The sequence below is a fragment of the Clupea harengus genome, chromosome 24 (assembly GCF_900700415.2).
Source record: "Clupea harengus chromosome 24, Ch_v2.0.2, whole genome shotgun sequence".
Classification (NCBI taxonomy): domain Eukaryota; kingdom Metazoa; phylum Chordata; class Actinopteri; order Clupeiformes; family Clupeidae; genus Clupea; species Clupea harengus.
In genome coordinates, this window is record NC_045175.1 from 7,852,113 (window position 1) to 7,867,092 (window position 14,980).

Here is a 14,980-nt window from a genome sequence, read left to right on the forward strand (position 1 = left end):
GTTTATGTGTATGTGTATGTGTGTGTTTGTATTTGTTGGTGAGTGTGTGCGTGCGTGTGGTTTGACTTGCTGACGGAATGCCCACTTCCATCACGCTTCCTCAGTGGCTGGTCACGTCCTGCCTCTCCAACCCTCCATGCGGGTAAAAGCCCCCACCCCACCCCCACCCCCTCCCCCTCCTCGGCCCCATCAGGTCCATGGCGTCGAGACTGAATTATGGATGGAGAGAACGGGAGTCTAATAGGTTTCACATGTAGCGTCACACTCGACAGCCCCGACCCCCCACCGTGTCACCCCGGCACTTTACCCCTCTCCACCTCTCCGCACCTTCTCCTGCCCCCTCCCTCTCCTTTGGGCTTTCAGTTCTCTCTCTTTCTTTCCCCCTCCCTCCCTCTCTCTTTCTCTCTCTCCCTCTCACTCTTTTTTCTCACTCTCTCTTTCTTTCCCCCTCCCTCCCTCCCTCGTTTATGTCTGTCCTCCTCAGTCATACTTGAATTGCAGTGTTTGTGCTTTTATTTGTTTCATCCTTCTTTCCCTTCACCTCTCTTCTTCTCTTATTTGTTTCATCCTTCTTTCCCTTCATCTCTCTTCTTCCACGCTGTCCTTCTTCCACCCATCCCTTGCTGTTCCTGCCCTGTTTCGTCTTCATGTTTAGTCCTGCTCTCTGCTCATGCCTGTGTTCTTCACTGATCAGAACATGTCAGCTTCTTCTTGGATGCCCTTTTCCTTTTGCTTCCTGTCCTTTTTCTTCTGTCTATCGCTGGTGTTCCACACACCTTTCGCTCTGTCATTCTTTTTCGTGGTTTTGCTGTGATCTGGGGTATAACAGGTCACATATGTTGCCCCAAGTTGCCCCTCTATCTATCTCTCTCTCTCTCTCTCTCTCTCTCTCTCTCTCTCTCTCTCTCTCTCCCTCTCCCTCCCTCCCTCCCTCTCTCTCTTTGTGTCTGAACTGAGCAGGAATGTGGATGGTGGCCATAAATAAATGTGATTAAGAGATTAGGCTTATTCTAATACAGTAATGGCTGTGATTATGTCTGATTACATTCTCCATTTCTCCCTAACGCCCTCTCTCCCTTTACCCCTTCATTTCTCCTTTCTCTCTCTCTCTCTCCCTCAACCACAACCACTCTCTCTCTCTCTCTCTCTCTCTCTCTCCCTCAACCACAACCACTCTCTCTTTCTCTCTCTCTCTCTCTCCCTCAACCACAACCACTCTCTCTTTCTCTCTCTCTCTCTCCCTCAACCACTCTCTCTCTTTCTCTCTCTCTCTCCCTCAACCACTCTCTCTCTTTCTCTCTCTCTCTCCCTCAACCACTCTCTCTTTCTCTCTCTCTCTCCCTCAACCACTCTCTTCCTCTCTCACCACACACATAAACATTCTCTCCACCTCCATCTCTCACTCTTTTGCTCCTTCACCTTCCTCTCTCTATCTCTATCGCCCTCTCTCTCTCTCCTCTTTTCCCCTTCCTCTCTCTCCCCTCTTTCTCCCTTTCTCTCTCTATCTCCTCTTCCCATTCTCTCTCCTTTCCTCTCCTTCTCCACCTCTCACCCTCTATCTCTCTCCTTTCTCACTCCACCCAAACACACTTTCTCACTCCACCCAAACACACGTTCTCACTCCACCCAAACACACGTTCTCACTCCACCCAAACACACTTTCTCACTCCACCCAAACACACGTTCTCACTCCACCCAAACACACGTTCTCACTCCACCCAAACACACGTTCTCACTCCACCCAAACACACGTTCTCACTCCACCCAAACACACTTTCTCACTCCACCCAAACACACGTTCTCACTCCACCCAAACACACGTTCTCACTCCACCCAAACACACGTTCTCACTCCACCCAAACACACGTTCTCACTCCACCCAAACACACTTTCTCACTCCACCCAAACACACTTTCTCACTCCACCCAAACACACTTACTCTTCCTCCCCCTCTCTCCTCTATATGGGAGGATCTCATGCATCATGTGTTTGAAGGGTGCAGTAATGTTAAGGTTGGAATAACACTAAGGAGTGGCCCTCTCACTCCTTCCTCCCTCCCTTCCTGTCCCCACCCCAATGCACTTTCTCTCTACCTCTCTCCATGTCCCTCCTTCATCCCTCTCTCTCTCTCTCACTTTTTCATATAGTACAGTCTCGTTCATCAGGTGTGCAACTGGTGCATTAATGTAGGCGTGACTGCTGAATTCAATAAAAATAAATAATAAAATCTCTGTCTCTCCCTACCTCCCTCTCTCTCTCTCTCTCTCTCTCTCTCTCTCTCTCTCCAGGCCACCGCAGTGGGTCAGTCCCCTCACCGCACACTGTACCGCACGCTGTCCGACGAGAGTCTGTGCAGCAGCCACCGGAGGGCGCTCTCCCTGGCCAGCTCCCGCAGCTCCATGCTGGACCAGGCGCTGCCCGCCGACATCCTGTTCGGCCACACCGCACCTTACCACAGCACGCTGCCCCCACGCATGACCCTACGCATGGCCGACGGACAGCTCAAGAGTGAGTACACACACACACTCATACACACACACACACACACTCATACACACACACACACACACACACACACACACACACACACACACACACACACACACACACACACACACACACACACACAGCGTGCTTCCCCCACCCATGACCATACGCATTGCTGACGAACAGCTCAAGAGTGAGTACACACACACACACATGCGCACACACAAACAACCTTGTTTATTGCTTATAGACAGGCTGACAGTGGTGCCTCAAATCGCGTTAGTTCACCCGTTTCACAGTACCATTTCCATCAGTATGACCCGTGTTCACATATATATCACACTCTGAAGATAACACCCCCATGCACACTACTTGGTGTGCTTTACGTTTAATCAACACCTTCCCAGAAAACACACACACACACACACCTATTTCTTTCACCTCATTAACACACAGTCAAGGAGTGAGAGAGAGAAATGTTCAATTATTCAAAACACCTTCCACTCCGGATCAGGATCGAGGAAAGAGAGTGTGTGTGAGATGTAGATAGTGTGTGAAAGAGAGGAGAGAACGTCAGAGAGAGGGAGATAGAGACAGACAAAGGGAGAGGATGGACACACAACAAAAATAGTGAAAACAAGAAGAAACACTTTGGGAGGTTGTTTACATTTTGGTGGTAACATTACGCACTTCCATTCCCTGTCGGAGAAGTCTAAGAATGTCTCAATGTACAGTAGAGGGGGATAAAACATAAAAATACCAACAAAAAAACGAGGAAGAGAGAGAGAATCAAAGAGATGAAGTAGGCAATAAGTCGTCTGTGTGTGTGTGTGTGTGTGGGGGGGGGGGGGGGGGCTGAGTAAGTGAATTTGAAAGGAGGGAAATAGGGATGGAGGGCATGAGGCTGTCTGCTAGTGTGGAGAACGGCAAGATCCCCCTCGCTCCTCTGTTAGCTCAGTGGAGGGAGTGAACTAGTGACCCGAGATAAAGAAGACGGGGAATGAGAGAAGAGGGAGGGAGGGAGAGAGGGAGAGAGGGAGAGAGGGGGAGAGGGAGAGAGAGAGAGAGGGGGAGAGAGAGAAAGAGAAAGAGAGAGAGAGGGAGAGAGGGGGAGAGGGAGAGAGAGAGAGAGGGGGAGAGGGAGAGAGAGAGAGAGGGAGAGAGAGAGAGAGAGAGAGAGAGAGAGAGAGAGATACAGAGAGACGAGAGAGGGGGACAGAGAGCGAGTGAAGAGAGAGGGGGACTGAGAGACGGAGATAGACGAGAGAGAAAGGGTCTGAGAGAGAACGAGAGCAACTCAATCCATCTGTGTAATACAGCACATCAGCTCTCTCCCAAACTAACAGTGGGCAAGACGGACAGAAAAAGAAGAAAAACAGGATAGACAAATAAAAAAAGAAGTAGAAAAAACAGAAAAGAAAAAAAAAATAGAAAAAAAGGAATGGTCTGTCTGTCTCTCTCTCTCATGATAACAACACAAGAGAAAGAAATAGCAGAGAAACAACAACGATCGATAATGAATCTGTAAATGGTGAAACTACTTCACTCTCTCTCTCACCCACACACTCTCTCTCTCTCTCTCTCTCTCTCTCTCTCTCTCTCTCTCTCTCTCTCTCTCTTTCTCTCTCTCCCACTCACACAAACACACACACACACACACTCTCTCTCTCTCTTTCTCTCTCTCACACACACACAAACACACACACACTCACACACACACTCTCTCTCTGTCTCTCTCTTTCTCTCTCTCTCTCTCTCACTCTGTCTCTGTAACCCCGTGTGACCCAGTGAGGGAGTGAAGCAGTGTGTATCTGACAGGCCGAGACCAGAGCTGTCCTTTAATCACACTGAGACACAGCCACCATCCACTCCGACTCCTCCACTAAAACCACTGAAGGAGGCTCTCATCCGTCCTCAGGATCCTCCAGTCAGGCTTTTAAAATACCTCCTTTAAAAAAAAACGCATTAAAAAGGCGGGGGCGGATCTTACCCCCAGTTTTTAACCTCACTCAGTGCAATCAGACGAGGTGGACACGGTCGTCCGAGTAATTGCCTGTCTTTCTGTCAGAGGTCCTGGTCGCCCGGATTGGCGAGGCCTCATTGGGATGCCGAGCCAGAGGCGAGGTGGCTGCTAGCGGAGGCATTTCCATTAGGACGAGATTCGGGCAATTATTATTAAGAAAAAAAATTAGCTTTTTTTTCCTTTTTTTTTTTTTTTTTGGCCTCTGATTTAGATTAGAGTGAGACAAAAAGAAAGAGAGAGAGAGGAGAGAGAGAGATGGAAACATCTCAACCTCTGAATGATTATTATTCATCTCATGACAGTGAGGCCAGACAACAGTCGAGAGGAGAACAGACATTATCAATGTTTTCCGTCTGTATTTTTCTCTTTGATTTTGTTCTCTTTGTGGATATGTTTACACATCTCTCCGGCGCGTTAGCGCATATTTAAGCATATGTCGAGTGTATAGAGTTGGTGTGTCGAATTAATACAATTCCTCTGCAAAGAGACTTGCAGGAAGAAAAGGGATGTCCTCATATACCCTTAGCCTCATCTGAGGTACAGTGGGTTTTAGCTGCCGCTTGTAGGTCACACAGAAGAGCTTAGCTAAGTCAAGGGTGAAACAGGAGAAAAACAGACAGAGGGCAAAAGAGAGTAAGAAAAGGGAAAACTGTGAAACATTGTGTCTATAGCTGATTTTTACACAGAGATCCTGGTGTATCGCTGGAAAGCCTGTTATGACTTGTGCTTTGTTTTTTGACAGACAGAGAGAGACAGAGAGAGACAGAGAGAGACAGAGAGAGACAGTGAGTGAAAGAGAGAGAGCGATCAGACAGTGAAAACTGGGGAAGGGGAAGGTGAGAGGGAGACAGTGAGTGAAAGAGAGAGAGTGATCAGACAGTGAACACTGGGGAAGGGGAAGGTGAGAGGGAGAACTGTGAGACAGAAAGCGACAGGAGAGAGCGAGAGACGGGGGAAACAAAGAAAGAAAGAAAGAAACAATGAAGAACGTGAATGACATGCGAGTATGCAGGGCGCTACAGTGTGAGGGGGGGCTTTTGCCCAACCTGTCTGCGCGCTAATCTATCCATCTGCCCCTCCCCTGACTTCTGACCTCCGACCCTTAACCCCTGACCTTCCTGTCTCCACAGACGACCTCTGGTACTCGGACGGCTCGCTGGCAGACAAGGCCAAGCTGGCAGAGGCTGGGCTCATGCCCCTGCCGGACCCGGTGGGAGGGTTGGACTGGTCCCACCTGGTGAACGCGGCGCGGGCGTTTGAAGGTAAGACCGGCCTTCCGACCGCACACCACATCTCATTTCTCCTTCATCTCAACCAGCTCCAGGATACACTGCCAGCATTTCACTCTTGTGTGTGTTTTTTTTTGTTTGGGTTTTTTTATGTGCTTCCCCATAGCAACTGGAGAGAAATGCAGACGGTTACACCATAGATGTGCAATTTCGTTGTGCTCATCTATATGTCAGTGTATGGCCCGGAAACTAAATATACATTTAATATATATGTAGATTAACAGAGACACATCTTCTGTCTATTGCAGGGAAATAGCAAGGAAAGGCAAATTCAACCTCACAAGACACATTTCTGCTTATTCCGTCACTTGACCATATAATGAGGCATTTGATAGTGAAACCGAGATGTGGATTACCATGTAACTTATAACAAATAGGGGGTTCACTTTGCCTTAAAGTGGTGCAACCGTCCGCTGACTCCGGTAAGTGTGTGAGTCACGACTTCAGCATCTCCGCCTTGGCTGACTTTGAAGCGCGACCCATGCTGGAGTGGCATATGTTGCTGACTCATTGCTTATAGAAACTCCAAATGACGCTTGCAAAACGTCTGCAATCCCAGCAGTCGTCTCTGCGGAGTTCTTCATCGGGCTGTTGAGACTTACTCAGCCTCATCTGCTGCGGTTTTGCCTGCCATTCATGTGTGCAAAAGTCACAGAGCGTGACCACTTAGGCTGCGCGTTTTGAAAAAAAAAAAACGAAAGATGGATCCCATTTGCGTTCGTTCTCATTCGCTGGTGTACGGTTGCATGACCGTCTGTTCAGGAAAGCGAATGTTCTTAGTCAAAGACTACATCTGCTTCATTACACAAGGACCAACGTTGGTTCACATTTGAGGAGTGGCCTGGATAATGCCAGAAGTGGGCCTTATTTAGTCGGGAATCAGCATCTTGATTTAGTTAGTCTTCGATACTGTACCTTGATTTAGTTAGTCTTCGATACTGCACCTTGATTTAGTTAGTCTTCTATACTGCACCTAGTTGCACCACCAGAGCGCAAGTTTGATCTCTGCCTCATTCGAACAGAAAAAAAGGACAACGTTTGAGTGTACACAGAACTGAGGTTATACCGCCGCACCAAATTACATACATTCAACGTGGACTTGAGTTATATCCGAACACTTTGACGACGATGCCGGTCAGCATTTTCCCAGCTTTCTTACGTCACCTGAGGATTCCAACCCCATCCCCTTCCTGCTCTCCTCCCTTTCCTTTCTCTTTCTTTCTCTCCCTTCCCTCCCTCCCCTCCCCTTTGTCTTCCTGTTGTTGTGGTGCCGGGATCCGTTCTTCTGTTAGGTGTTAATTAGTATGATGCTGAGTGTATTTTCAGCACAGGAGCGAAATGAAGCCATTATCGCAGACTGAGGCCCGGCACGAAACCACTTAAGGGAGGAAGGCTGAGCTGGGGCCTGCACCGGCTGTAATTAAACATCTTAGGCCTCGGCCCTCTTTGGTTAAGAGCAATTATAACCGCCCTGTCACCTTTTCACCGCTCTTGCTCGACTTTTTTGGCCTTTCTCTCTTGCCGTCTGTCACTCACATAATGTCTTTATTTCGCCTCATTTTCACTTACACGTACTCTCTCTCTCTCTCTCTCTCTCTCTCCATCTTTCTTCCTTAGGTATCTCTCTCTCTTTCCATCTTTCTTCCTTACATCTCTCTCACTCTCTCTCCATCTTTCACATCTCTCTCTCACTCTATCTCTCTTTCCATCTCTCCTCTTTACGTGTCTCTCTCTCTCCCCATCTTCCTTACATCTTTCTCCCTCTCTCTCTCTCTCTCTCCATCGCTGCTACTTAACGCTCCGAATCACCACTTAGTGTCACTCCCTTGCCACTATCTCTGTCACATACAACCTAATCTCTTTCCCAGACACATTATTCTCTTTCACTCCCTCTCTCTTTCACTCCCTCTCTCTTTCTCTATTCATTGCAAATGGAGCCTGGCAAAGTGAGTGCCTGTAGGCTTGTTTTTCTTCTTCTTTATCACAAGTGCAGCAACAAATAAGATCCAATTTGCTAACTGAGGCTGGAGGGAAGTCAGCAAAACGGTGTGTGTGTGTGTGTGTGTTTCTGTGTGCGCGTGTTTGACAGAGTGACTCTGCACTTATGCAGTCAATCAATCAGAGAGAGCAGGGCCCCTGTCGTGTCTCTCTCTCCTCCTCCACTCCTCCTCCTCCGCTCGCGATGTGCCACTCTTCGCTTCTCGTCTGGCTTCGGCACACCGCTGTGTGTTTGTTTCCACACCGAAGGACGACACACATGCTCCAAACCCACGAAATAAACGCGCCCCCGAGGTCAACCAAGGTCAGAGCCGGTATTTTCGAGAGAGAACCTGCTGTTGACAGCTCCCTCTCGTAACAACCAGATTGTGATGAGTGTGTGCGAGTCGGACGCGATCCCCGCACACACACACACACACCACTCTCCCTCCCCTCCTCTCTGTTCTCGCCATTCCAGAGCTTCTGTTTAGCAAGATGCTAATTTCCTCTGAGATTTCTATTTCGATGATACGATGCTAGGAACGTGCTAATGACACAAGACCCCGAAGTGTTAGGGGAGGGTGTTGTCACATCTTGTGCCGCCATCACAACACAATGCTACGCCGCAGAACGCAGAACGTGTGACACGATCCATACCGTCATCGGCTCCATATGCGAAGCCGTCTTGGCATATCACTTCTGCGCTGTGTGAAATATTCATGCATTTACATCTGTTCCTGATTAAGACCTGATTTGTCCCAAGGAGCTTGCCGTACAATGAGCATGCATGCATCTGCTTGTAATTGTCTATGTGTTCCTGAGGGAGCTATAGTCCCAGTGCTAACAGGATTTTCATATCTCCGCTTAGTCATTCAGCTGATGCTTATATCCCCTGGGATGCGCGGCAGCACTGAGTCACAGTCCCTAAGCTTGTTATGTAAGCCCTCCGTATAAATCCTATAGCCTCTGGGGTTATTAGCTCCATATGCTTGTGTGTGTGTATTAGCTATGCTATTAGCCGTCAGGAGCTAGCCCCACGAGACATAATGGGATTAGTAGAAAGATCCAAAACATCTTCAAAAAATATTTAAGTCTTCCCCAAAATTCTCAAATATATTTATGTGGTGTTTGGGGGACACTTCCCTAACCAAGGCACATATATCTCATACATCATCCGCCAGCTCTGTGCTGTTTCTAATGCCCTATTGAGTATTAAGATATACAGTATTCTAATATCTTATAGAGTATTAAGATATACAGTATTCTAATACCTTTATAGAGTAATAAGATATAGAGTATTCTAATGCCATAGAGTCTTAAGATATCCTCTCCTTTACCTTGCTTCTGTTCTTTTTACTTTTCCTTTCTTGTGTCTTTCTGGCCTTCAGAGCTGTCGTACGCTCTCTTGTTGGAAGGTAATGCATTTGTGTTGGTCTGATGTCTCCTTGTTAGGGGTGTGTGTGTGTGTGTGTGTGTGTGTGTAAGGGGATTTGTGGCTGAATGAGGGTGAGTGTGTATGTAGATTATCACCTCTTTGTGGTCGTGGTGTTTGATAAGATGGTGTGAACACCAGCCTGTGAACACCATTCCCATTATTAACATTAAGTGGATGTGTGATCCCCACTGCCCTTAACAAGGGAGGGATGGAGGGATGGAGGGAGGGAGGGAGGGAGGGATGGATAAAGGGAGGGAGGGAGGGAGGGAGGGAGGGATGGATGGAGGGAGGGAGGGAGGGATGGAGGGAGATAGAGGGAGAAAGAAAGAGAGTGTCAACCCAGATAAGGTGATGGGTTCTATTACTATGTGTGTGCGCGTGTCTGCGTGTGTGTGCTCCTTTGGTGTGTCGTCTCCCGTGTGTGTTGTTGGTGAACCAGTGTGACATCATCATCCCTTCACAGGGTAAAGCTGATTTATCTCTGTGTTCTATTTCCCTCCGCTTATCTTTCCGTCGTCTGTGATTTTCATCATTTCAGACCTGGGTCTAGACAACGAGGCCAAACGTCCGTGTGAAAAAAGATTATATCTAGGTGACTTGATCCTGTGGAAACAGAAACAGAAACATCTAACCTACTACCAACTGTTACGTTCATTTGAACTAGCCTTCAACTTAGCACCACATTAACTCCTGTCTGAACTGAAGTCTGAACAAACTAGAGTGAAGTGAGTGACAGCTAGTGGTCAACGATAAAGCAAACTCTAACAACACTGATCAGTGGCAGAGACTGTGCTGGCCTTCGGCCTACGCTCATCTGAACTAGCCTTCAACTTAGCGACACATTAACTCCTGTTTGAGAAGAATTCGCTTTATCGTCGACCACTAGCTGACACTCACTTCACTCATTAGAACTCTGTTCAGACATCAGTTGCTATTGGTGATGGTAGTGTTCTGACCCCACTGATCGGTGGCAGAGAGGTTCTGCCGTCCACCTCCTCTGTCACTTACATGGATGTGTTCAGCGCAGGCCTTCGGTCTCGCAGCGGCGTGTGAGCATAACTATACCGCCGTGTGAGCGTAACTATTCTTGCGCTCTGCTCTGCTTTAACAGAAGAGTGTGCTAAAACAACCCCGCTCTCCTCCGGCTTGATGTTTTTAAAAATACATTCACAGCTTCGTTTTTCGTAGGAGTGGCAAAGTGGAGCCTTTTTAACCCTGCTGTCACCCTCCTTTCAACATGTATAATGCAACACTGAAGCCTCGAACATTTAAAGCTGCGACTCCATTATCCTCCCTGATGCGTTTGCAGAGTGCACCAAAAACAATCTCGTTCCCTCACGTTAAAGAACATAACCCTCTTCTTTAAAAAAAATAAATAAAAAAAAAAACAGTCTTTAGCTTGACACGATGTACATGATGTATTCTTCACTGCTGATGCTGCATAGTGTGTGTGTCTTTAGCGCAATGCTAACTTGATTCATCCTGAGCTGCTGATGCAGGCCTATACAGTCTGCAGGTCTTTACTTTAGCCAGATGCTAACGTGAACCATCTCCTAATGCTATATAGTCTATAAACCTTTAGCCAGATGCTAACGTGAACTATCTTCTAATGCTATATGGTCTACAAGCCTTTAGCCAGATGCTAACGTGTACCATCTTCTAATGCTATATGGTCTACAAGCCTTTAGCCAGATGCTAACGTGTACCATCTTCTAATGCTATATGGTCTACAAGCCTTTAGCCAGATGCTCATGTGAAGCATCCTCTGATGTTCTATGATGGTCTCCATACTCTTAACCCTGATGTTGATGTCAAATACCCTGTGCTGCTCATGTATGCTAACAAGCATGTCTGCTGTTTCCAGACCAGAGCGCGCCCTCTCTGAGCTCACTGGGCGAGGCCGAGCAGGCCAAACAGGCACTGGAGATGTCCTCCTCCGAGCTGAGCCACGGACCGCACACCAGAGGAGGCCCGGCACTGGAGACGGGGTAAGCCCAGGGACGAGGGGGGCGGAGCAGGGTAAAGGGGACCCCACAGCGGGTCCCTTCTGGGGGTTCATAACGTGAAGACACTAAAGCCCAATCCCATGTCTTATTTTTAACCCTTATCCCCTTTATTTTTTCGAGGGGGCCAATTTTTTCTTTCCTTTTCTTTTCTTTAACCCTCTGGAGTTCATTCTTGGGGAGCCTCTGGAGGGTTCTGATGCCTTGCAAACACTTAAGCCGAACTTGTGCGTGATTCAGCTTGTCATGTTTGTGGCGCGTCAAGCATGGCGATGCCAAGGCTGTGCTGGTGACGCTAACCTAGTTTGATTCGGCGAGGGCCCCGGTGTGTGCAGTGGCCGTGATGTGTGTGGAGTTCTGGCTGTCTTGCCTCATCCCACTCTCTCCCTCCGCTCTCACACTGTCTATCTCTCTGTCTCAAATCATAGACCAAATAAATCTTATACGTCTATAAAATATACAGTATATATTTTATAATTATATATAATATATATATATATATATAGTATATAATCATATACGTCTATATAATATATATATTTTATAATTATATATAATATATATATATATATATATATATATATATATAGTATTTAATCATATACGTCTTTATTGGCATGAATGCGCCACTGCAGTGTGTCCAAAGCCCAGTGGGGAAAGGGGGAAATAACATGGTGTCTGTAAGGTTCATAGTTTTATGTTGCATTGGTTGTAAGATTTGAAACAGAAATGCTGACTAGATACTTCAGTGTATGACTCCCTCTCTTCCTCTCTCCCTCAGGGATGGTTCCCCCACCTTACTCACTGGCAAGGTCAATCAGCTGGAGGTGATCCTCAGGCAGCTGCAGAACGACCTCAGAAAGGTAAGACTTCAGCAAAGGCACCCCAGCGTGACTCACCGTACCACTGAACTCCACCGATGGGTTGAATGAAGCAGAAAAGATGTATCTACACTCGCCCACCAATTTCAGCTTCAGAATTTGATGCAAATAAGGAGCAACACACTCACACAAAACAAACAAGCAAACAAACACACACACACACACACACACAGTGAGAAGGCCGAGATAATCTATCGTAGGCAAACTGATTTAGACACACACAGACACTTGGTAAATGTTGCTCTTACGGGGTCTGTCATGCCAGTAGGCAAATAAAGAAGATGGAAGGCACAGATTGCTCATAAAATTCTAGAATGTAACCACTGTCTGTTAAAAGTGCTCTGGGTTCTAACGCTGCCATTTTGTGTGTGTATTGTGTGCGTCTCCTGCAGGAGCAGCAGGACAAGGCCATGCTGCAGGAGCAGGTGCAGCACCTGAGGCAGGACAACATGCGCCTCCACGAGGAGAGCCAGACGTCTGCCGCCCAGCTGCGCCGCTTCACCGAGTGGTTCCTCAACTCCATGGACAAGACCCCCTGATAAAACAGCACAAATGACAAAGAACACACAACAAATAAACACACAAACACACAAGAACACTACACAACACCAGCACCATGCCACTCACACAGAACCTCCACCTCCTCGTGGTTCCTCAACTCCACGGACAAGAACCCCTGAGCGGGGGGGGGGGGGGGTACACTCAATTACAGCACAATGACAACCATAAACCACAAACAAAACGCATAACACAAAACTACATTACCCAACACCACGCTATCCACCCACCCACCCACAGCCCCCCACCCACTTTCACCTTTAGCTCTAAAGGAAACAGCTGTGCTACTGTATCTGGACTGTTGATACAGTGGAGGCTAATGCTAAGTTAGCATGTCCACCCCACCCTCTCCCCTCTAAACCCCACAGTGTTTGGATGCTAATGTGAACACACTAGCGCTGAGTCATCGTTGCGGACTTGGCGAGGCAGAAAAAATGAGGATGAAGATGGAGGAGGAGGAGAAAATGGACGCTAAAGGGATTGAACAACGGCTACGCTGGAAAGACCGTGCTTTTTACTGGGACAGTTACTGCTTGCACTGCCAGGCACGATGTATACAAAAGTGGAGACAAGGAGGAGGAAGAGGAAGAAAAAGAACAACAACATGAAAATGAATGTAACTGAAGACATAGTCATAGTCACGCAAGCATTTAAACCTGTGGCCTCCTTGATGAAAATACTACGAATCATTTGAACCCTGGATTTGTTTAGTCCTTTCTTCCTTTGTGATGGTTAAGTTACGAGATAGCCAGGTCCTTACCTTTGTATTTCTGAGATGCTTTCCTTGTGTATGTGAACTCTCTCTCTCTCTCTCTCTCTCTCTCTCTCTCTCTCTCTCTCTCTCTCTCTCTCTCTCTCTCTCTCTCTCTCTCTCTCTGTAATTAGTTTTGTACAGTAAGAAATAATTTGTGATTTCCGAGTCCTAGCAGCAATAAGTATGGTGAGTGTGTAGTCTCAAAACTGTTCTATATGATTACTAGCACTGACTGTGATGTTGTCAAAGATGCAGTTGTATTCTGATATATTTATTTTGCAGAAGATAAGAAAAGCGAAAGCCCCAACGATGTGTGCCTGAACTAGTCAATGGTTACGTGGATGGATAGTGGTTTGGATTGTTCTCTCTCTCTCCTCCCGCCACTCATTCTTTCCCCATCTCCTTCTCACTCCTTTCTTCCCCCCCTTCCCCTCTCTTTCTCCCCCTCTCTCTCTATCCCCTCTTTCTTTCTCCTTTCCCTACCACATACCCTATCTATGATGCGTACAGTTTTAGCCGACTACAGAGTGTCAGTTTTTAGTTTTATCCCCCCTTCTCTCTCTCTCTCCTCAAGGAAAACCTGTTCTTATGTGGTGTACCCAGAGTATGACGAGGCGCGATGCATAAGTCTCCTCAGTCCCATGCCAAAATGTGTTAGTTTCTGTGTAAAGTACCTCAGAGAAAAGAATAGTCAAGTGTCTTTTACTAAGCACTCTTACTCTAAGCTTTTTTAACCCCCCCTCTCGGATTTACATGATTGTTTTGTTTTTTTTCCGCACTAAAGTAAGATATTAACTGTCCAGCATCGGCTGTAATGTGTATAGAACCTGACCCCATGAGAGAAATATATATATATGAAAAATTATAACTGATTACTGGGTACTTCTGATGTTTTTTTGGATGCTGCTAGACATTGAGATTTCTTTCTTTTTTTCTTTTTTTTTTAAAGGTCTTGGCAAATGTTTTGGTTTTGTTTGAGATGGGACAACAAAGGGTTATTTTGTTGTTTTGTTTTTTGTTTTTAAAATAAATTTAGGATGTGGAATAAAATCACTGATGTGAAGAGTGTATGTACTACTGTGTTGGGAAGATGCTGGGATGCAAACATCTATAAAGAGTCCACTATGAGAGGGAGAAGAAATACTTTCTTTTCATGAATAAACTAACTTTTAGACCTTTTAATACCCTGGCAAATTAGAAGTCGAAAAAAATGGGTTTTCCCAGTGAGTGTTAGTTATTGACGTTCAATTCAATTAAATTAAATGTATTTGTTGCGCCAATAACAATTGAAATTGTCGCGAGGGAAAACTGTTTTAACAGGAAGAAACCTTGAGCGGAACCCAGCTCTCAAAGGGGGGGCCCATCTGCCTGAGTCCGACTGGATAGAGCAATAGAAAAGGGGGTGGGTGGGTCAGGAGGAATAGGAGGAAGAGCAGAGACAGGCAGAAGCAAGCAGAATACTTTCTTTTAGTGAATGTGACTTTTGGACATTTGGATATTCTGGTAAACCAGAAGCTGTAAAAACGAACTAAACGTGGAGTGAATAGTCGTAGGTGTGGAGGAGATTAGTAGT

The 14,980-nt window shown here is 46.6% G+C and overlaps 1 protein-coding gene across 2 annotated transcripts in view; it reads left to right on the forward strand.

Annotated features, from left to right (window-relative positions):
- The window catches only part of sipa1l2 (signal-induced proliferation-associated 1 like 2), a 126,678-nt gene extending 112,208 nt beyond the window's left edge, over nucleotides 1–14,470 (forward strand). For both annotated transcript variants that reach the window (XM_031562606.2, XM_031562607.2), the window contains 5 exons: nucleotides 2,289–2,508; nucleotides 5,641–5,772; nucleotides 11,076–11,199; nucleotides 11,996–12,077; nucleotides 12,488–14,470. In XM_031562606.2, the coding sequence (XP_031418466.1) occupies nucleotides 2,289–2,508; nucleotides 5,641–5,772; nucleotides 11,076–11,199; nucleotides 11,996–12,077; nucleotides 12,488–12,634 (705 nt within the window). In that variant the 3' untranslated portion in view covers nucleotides 12,635–14,470. The remainder of the gene's footprint in view (nucleotides 1–2,288; nucleotides 2,509–5,640; nucleotides 5,773–11,075; nucleotides 11,200–11,995; nucleotides 12,078–12,487) is intronic.
- Nucleotides 14,471–14,980: the final 510 nt, after the last annotated feature.